A 7,319-nucleotide genomic window follows, 5' to 3' on the forward strand; every position below is an offset into this window, starting at 1 on the left:
TATAAATCATATATATTTATATAATAAAATTGTGCTTAGTTTTCTTTTATAAATGAGGGATAGAAAAAAGAGGGGAGAAAAAGGTAAATAATGTGTTGAGAATAAATAAAAATATTATATAAATACGATATCTCTTTCTATTTTATAAGTATAAAATAAATGTAATTAATGAAGGACGTACACTTATAAGTTAAAAGAGGTAATGTGCATGTTACGTAGGTGGCGGATGCAAATAAGATAATGCTGTACCTTTTTGTTTGAGAAAGGGTTAGAAGCTTTCTCATGCATACACGAACCGCTGTATCCGAAATGCCACTAAAGTGATAAACAAACAGCTTCTGATTCATACAGCAATAATACACAATTCAATATATAATTTGTTGTATTGATCAAATAATAAAAAGGCTAAAGGAGTCTTGTTAGATTTGAGAAGGCTTTTTAGTAGCTGATAAACTTATTTCATTAGTTTATAATTTTTTTTAAGTAAAATAAATTTGTTTAGTACAAGAATTTATTTTAGTATCTTATTTTTTATAAGCTAACTTGTAGGTAAATTTCTTTTTCTTCTCAATTTGGTCTTTATTATTTTATTTGAAATTTCATTTTACCCTTTTGTTTAATTTAAAATCCTCTTATCTTTTTTATTTGCTATATGAAAAAATACCTATATTTAATTTTATATTCTTACATGCATACCACACATACAACAATCAATTTCTTAATTATCATCATTATACCATTTCTTAATGTTAGAAATTTAATTTTACCATATTTTTATAATATATAATTAAAAAAATTATTATCCTTCCTTTAAAATGATAAGTTATTAGAAATAAAATTCAAATATTAAAAATATTACAATGTTCTTTTATGTTGTTTCACATTTATCATTTAACTTGTTAATTAGCTTTATCAAATACTTTCAATTAAATAAGTTAATTTATAAGTTTTCATCTAACTTCTAGCTTTTGAAGTCCTAACTTATAAGCTTTCAGCTACCTTATAAGCTAGTTTTATCGAACATGATTTATATTTAACTAGTAAGTATTGTGTATGGTGTGAATAATTTTTAATTTAAATAAAAATTAGCATTATACTTATTTAAATTTATAAACTATAAATATTTTAAATTCAAATATAAAAATATCACATTTTAATTTTTTTTCTCTTATAACATTATATTACCAAGATTTTATTTAAAAATTTGTGTGTATATATTTTTTGGATGATTTTTTATTTTCATAGTTGGCCCCTTTTGATGAATGTTAGTTTTGTCCCTACTACTAAAGATTAGTTATCAATAAAATTGATAAATATTATGTACCAATGACGGTGATAAAAAAAATAAAAAGAAAATTTAGGATGAGAATAGAGAGTAATTCTTTTAAATTATTTTAAAAAAATAGGAAAATCAAATATCTTGATTTAAAAATAAGAAGATGAAAATTATGAATTTAAAATTATAAAAAAGATAAAATTATAATTTAGCCTATAAAAAATTATCATTATAAATAGAGACCACATAATTATATATGGGATAATCAATCTTAAAAATTAGCTAGTAATCCTGTGAACGTTTCTTGTAGTGTTACAATTATATTTACTGGAAGTATATTTAACATATATATATATATATATATATATATATATATATATATATATATATATATAAATAAAAGAGATTAAATTATATTAGTATAATTTTGATAATTATTACATCATTATTTATCCAACCGTTGAATGATATCTATATATTACAAAGATTGTTTATGTCAAATTTTATTAAAATTGAACAAAAAGATAATAAAATGATTTATATGAACGATAATCTATATGAATGATATAATAACTGATTTTGAATTAATTTAAATTTTGTATATATGATTTATGTGAAATGAAATTTTAATTCAATAGTAATTTTTAAGAAAAAAAATTATATAATCAAAAGTTATAAACATCATAATAGTTATCAAAATTACACTGATGTGAATTTGATCCCTCGTGTATATATATATATATATATATATATATTACAAAAATATATAAAGTACAAAAAAAAATTATAGCATGGTGAAGTGGTTTATGTCAGCAAAAATATTTTTTAATAGTATAATTACTTTTTATTAAACTTATTTTGAAAATAAGCAAAAATATAAAACTATTATATATTAAAATAAAATTATAAATAATTGGTTCCTTTATTTAGTTTGTAGTTGTTATAATGCTTGACATGTAAAAGATGGAAACGTGTAAGGCTCAAATGCTTCTTTTTTCTTTTTTTTCCCTGTGGTGTTGTTTTCTAAATGAAGTATTGTCATTTCTAAAATTGTAGAGATCCTCGTTAAGCCTACGGCCGAGTTTGTTGGTTTTCTATTCTCTGTCAAACAAACAACCAACAAAACAACTGAGAAAAAAAAATCAAATAAAAGTGAAAGAAAGAAAGTTTAGAGGAAAAAAAATTTGAAAACTTTCTATTCCAATGTTTATGTTTCAATAAAATAGTGAAATTGTTATTCCTTCCCTCTCCCCAATAATTTCCTCTCTCGATCATTCCCTCAATCGAGATAGAATACAAAGAAATTATTTTATTCTAGGGGCAGCCTCTCCAGGAGGAGGCTTTTGTGCATATTATCTCCTGGGTTAAATTCTAATAGTCAAACAATTCATTTTCTCTATATTTTTTGTTTGAGGTAAAGTGTTGTCAACTATTGTAATATTCTATTTCACTAAGATTTGCTAGGACATATTCAGCAACCATTTTTCTCTTGAATAGCTCAGGAAGAAAGTGATCTTCCATAACATATAGCAAATCAATAGAATGGGAGGCAATTCACCAGAGAGGAAACCTGGTTGTGGCTTGATGACAGCAGTATTTGGGCGAAATAATCCATGGTCACGAAAATCAGTCTCTGCAGGTTCTTCTCCCGTAGCCAACAATTTTGAAAAACCACCAAACATTCAAGATTCAAAACGGAGACATAGAGGCTCTAATGATTTTGTTTCAATTAGAGAATCTTCATATAACAATGATGTTACAAACTACTCATCTTGTTATTCTGTCTCCAATCCTCAAAAGCCAACCCATGTTGTAAGCCAAAGGAAGCCACAAAATCGTAATGAAACAATGGGAAGAGGCCCTTCACCTTCACCTACTCAGGGCTATGTCAACCAAGGCAAAAGGGTACCAAAAGAAGCTGTTGGAATCTCTGGTGAACTTGAAAGCATGATCAATGAACACCTAAAGTCCAAAGGAAGTAGTACCCTTGGCAATTTAGGTAACCTTAGGCAAGGAGCAGGACCAAATTACAATGCTTACAGTGAAATGGATTACTGTGTTAGTAATAATGTTGCTAGTGGAGGATACACAAATCAAACCATGGGACGTGAATACGATAAAATTAGTTATGGCAAAGAAGCTAAACCAAGCAAGGAACAATCAGGTTCACTGTGTAGGGCTGTGTCTACTCGAATGGATCCCGAACAATTGAAGATAATGGGCAATGAGGATTACAAGAATGGAAGGTTTGCAGAGGCATTGGCTTTGTATGATGCCGCCATCGCAATTGACCCGAATAAGGCTTCTTATAGGAGCAACAGAAGTGCTGCATTAACTGCTCTTGGTAGGCTTTTGGAGGCTGTTTTTGAATGTAGAGAAGCTATTCGAATTGAGTCTCATTACCAAAGAGCCCATCATCGGTTGGGAAATTTGCACTTAAGGTACTTATGCATGTTTCACTTTGATTTGTGGAATATGCATTTTCCTACTTGCATATTTTACTCTCCCACGTTGTTATTTGTCATCACTTATTGTCATGTATTTTCTTATAGATTAGGAGAAACAGATAAAGCTTTGTATCATTATAAACAAGCAGGACCAGATGCTGATCCAGATGAGATTGCTAAAGCAAAGACTCTCCAAGTATATCTAAACAAATGCACCGAGGCTCGTAGGTTCGGTGATTGGATCACACTTATAACCACAACCAACAATGCTATATCATCTGGTGCAGACTCTGCTCCACAAGTGAGTTATTTATTGGTTTATTTTTTTTACTGACAAATTTTAATCGATAGTTTTTGTCCGTGGTAGGGTTTGAACCCGTGACCTTTTCCTCCTTTCCTTCTTTCTTGGCGGGAGTTATTAATTAGTGTATAATATTATATCATCTGGTCAACAAATGTACATTTGTTAGAGCTTTCTTTTTGTTTGACTCACCTATACGTTTATGTATCAATCGTTTTGATATAACTCTTCTTTTGGCCTTAAGATATATGCATTACAAGCCGAAGCCTTGCTAAAACTTCGTAGACATCAAGATGCAGACAAAGTAATGTCAAGGTGCCCTAAATTTGATGTTGATGAGTGTACCAAGTTCTTTGGACCTATTGGTAATGCAAATTTGTTGGTGACACAGGCTCAAGTTGATTTAGTTGCTGGCAGGTTATTATTTTGTTTCAATTTATAACAAAAAACCTCACTAGCATTGATTAAATGATTACTATTTCTCTAGCACACATTCATTAAAATGCAATTTCTATCTGTTGGTAGATTTGAAGATGCTTTGGAGGCAGCACAAAAAGCAACTAGGTTGGATTCTAATAGTAAGGAGGCAAATAAGGTGATGAGAAAGGCTCGAGCTGTCACAAGTGCTCGTGCAAAGGGAAATGAGCTTTTCAAGGCATCAAAATTTCATGAGGCTTGCATTGCCTATGGAGAAGGCCTTGATTATGATCCATACAACTCCGTTTTACTATGCAACAGAGCTGCTTGTAGATCAAAACTAGGCCAATTTGATAAAGCAATAGATGATTGCAATACTGCCCTTAACTTACGCCCATCTTACAGCAAGGTCAGGTTGAGAAGAGCCGATTGTAATGCTAAGGTGACTCGCCTAATCAACTTATATTTACTTATTGCTTCACCTTTTTAAAAATATAAAAACTTTTAGTAATAATATTAAAGGTTTTGGTGATTAAATGCATCAAAACACATTCTTTTTATCAACAAATGTTAATTATTAGTTTATTAATTTTTGTTAGTAAGAAATCCAACCTTATATCTTATTCATCAAAACACATGTTTTTAACTTTGGTTTTCTAGTGATGCAACTTGTGTGATGTTTATTGTGAAATCATAGTTGGAAAGATGGGAAGCTTCAATACAGGACTATGAAATTTTACTAAAAGAGACACCAGAAGATGAGGAAGTAAAGCGAGCATTGCTGGAGGCCCAAGCACAGCTTCAAAAACAGGCAAAGTGATGAAAGAACTTAAGGGCATGAAGTATTGTAAAAGTGATTCATAGTTAGAGGGGAGGAAATTAGAAATGTAGAAGATGAAGCTAAGACATGGAACAAGCATCATGTGTCAGTGTGACAAGTGTCAGATTGGAGAAAAAATGCCTTTTCTCTTCGTTACCAAAGGCCAATTTTAATTTCTTTTCTTCTCTTGGGAGAAATTGTACAAATCTCAACGACGCTTTCTTGATACACTGCCTCAAAGATTCTTTTTCTTAGAATTTATTAAAAATCTTTAATTTTGATAGATATTGCTTCTAACTTACATAAATCAAAGAGAGTCTTAAAAATGAGAAAAAAAAACCTAGAAAAAAAATAATTTTTAATCAATTCTAACCAATCATAAAAAAATTTAGAAAAAAAGTGTGGCTAACATTTCACAATTGTGCAACACTTGTCTTTGAAGGATTTCAAATGTACATTAGAATTGAAAATTGTAATTGGACGGTTTTTGCTATTTTTTTTTTCACATGGAGTCATGGTGATGGGGAGTTGATGTTGTTGGACTACAACACTACAACATCAGCTCCTTTTGTGCACAACTAATCTAGTTTCCTCTTGGGAGTAGCTATTCTCATCCACACTTCTGCTATTCACACCCTCACGTGCTTTAAAAAAAATTGTTAAATAGATATTCATTTTCAGTCGTGTTAAATTTTTACGAATTTTTGTTAATTAATTATAGAAATAAGTTACTTTTTTTAAGTAATTTAACTGATGGTGATAAAAATTATATTTTTAAAAATTGAAATTAAATTAATTAAGATATAATTTATCTTTTTTAATAATAGTCAGTGCCATATAGATTATATATTTTGATTAAAATTGATTTAATTAGATAGAAATTATCATTTCTAAAAATAATTGAATTAATTATCATATGAATTATATTTTTATTGTAATAAAATTAATTATGATACAAATTTGTATCATAATTAATTTTATTACAATTAAAAAGGGTAATTTGTGTTATTATTAATTCAAATTTAAATTGAAAAGGTAACTATATTGCATTTATTTCAATTACTATTAAAAAATATATTGAAAAAGATCATATGTGTTGACATTGAGATGATTTGTATCGTAATTAATTCAAGAATAATTAAAAATGTAATTGTTTACAATTATAACAATTATTTAAAATAAAAATAGCAAAATGGATGTTGAGCTAGAGGGGGTGTGAAAAAATACACATTCAAAATACGTTTCCCATCCATACTTTATGTAAAGTACACAGTGGAAACGTTCGTTGTTTATTTTTCATATCTAACTAAAATTAAGAAGAGTATTTTGTCAACAATTTTTATAAACACTAGGGGGTGTATTAGCAAAAGTGGAGGTGAGAATAACAACTCCCTTTCGCTCTTCTTAGACTCAATTCTCATTAAAAAGTTTCTTTTAATTCTAGTTATTAGCATTCTTTTAAAATTGTGAAAAAAAAAAATCATCTCTAAATGTCATTCAATAATTAACAGGAATGACAATGTAGTTTATTTTTTTTTAGCCAGGATGACAATGTAATAAAGACGTGTCATTAAATTATATAAATTAACAAAAATGCTAAAAATATTTAATAACCATTTTTAATTTCATCAAAATATTTGATATATTTTTTGTTTACAAATATAAACAAATTAATGATATATTTTTATTAATTATTGAATGGAGTTTCAAAATAAATAATTTAATGCAACCAATTAAAAAATCATAAAAATTAGAAAAACTAAAATTAAATGACCCATAAACCAAAATACAAATATTATAAGTATCATCAATTTTTTTTATAAGAACCTTGTTTGTGGTCACACATTATGCGCTATCATTTTCTTAAACATAACACCAACACAAAAAGTCCAAATTTAACCGCATCCTCCTTTATTGAATAATAAACAATACAAATAGAAACGGGAACTTCTGGAGTAGTCTAGACTCATGAACCCATTAAACTAATTCTGTTCTAGCGATCGAGCCAGAACGAACAAGCTTAAGGAGGACGCAAATACAAATATATATGCCCCAAAA

General features: G+C 28.3%; 1 protein-coding gene across 1 annotated transcript; it reads left to right on the forward strand.

The window, feature by feature from the left end:
* The first annotated feature begins 2,612 nt into the window (after nucleotides 1-2,612).
* LOC114394885 (inactive TPR repeat-containing thioredoxin TTL3-like) lies at nucleotides 2,613-5,490 on the forward strand. The gene is made up of 5 exons (XM_028356569.1): nucleotides 2,613-3,717; nucleotides 3,829-4,024; nucleotides 4,269-4,441; nucleotides 4,550-4,883; nucleotides 5,139-5,490. The coding sequence occupies exons 1-5, from the start codon at nucleotides 2,819-2,821 to the stop codon at nucleotides 5,259-5,261; spliced, it is 1,725 nt and encodes a 574-aa protein (XP_028212370.1). The 5' UTR covers nucleotides 2,613-2,818; the 3' UTR covers nucleotides 5,262-5,490.
* The last annotated feature ends 1,829 nt before the right edge of the window (nucleotides 5,491-7,319 follow it).

This window comes from Glycine soja, chromosome 18 (genome assembly GCF_004193775.1).
Source record: "Glycine soja cultivar W05 chromosome 18, ASM419377v2, whole genome shotgun sequence".
NCBI lineage: Eukaryota > Viridiplantae > Streptophyta > Magnoliopsida > Fabales > Fabaceae > Glycine > Glycine soja.

Bases quoted from the DNA above. Each gene is read 5' to 3' on its own strand.
- LOC114394885 (XM_028356569.1), top strand. From the start codon at position 2,819: ATGGGAGGCAATTCACCAGAGAGGAAACCTGGTTGTGGCTTGATGACA. The intron at 3,718-3,828 runs GTACTTATGCAT...ATTTTCTTATAG, and splicing joins TTGGGAAATTTGCACTTAAG to ATTAGGAGAAACAGATAAAG. The intron at 4,884-5,138 runs GTGACTCGCCTA...GTGAAATCATAG, and splicing joins GAGCCGATTGTAATGCTAAG to TTGGAAAGATGGGAAGCTTC.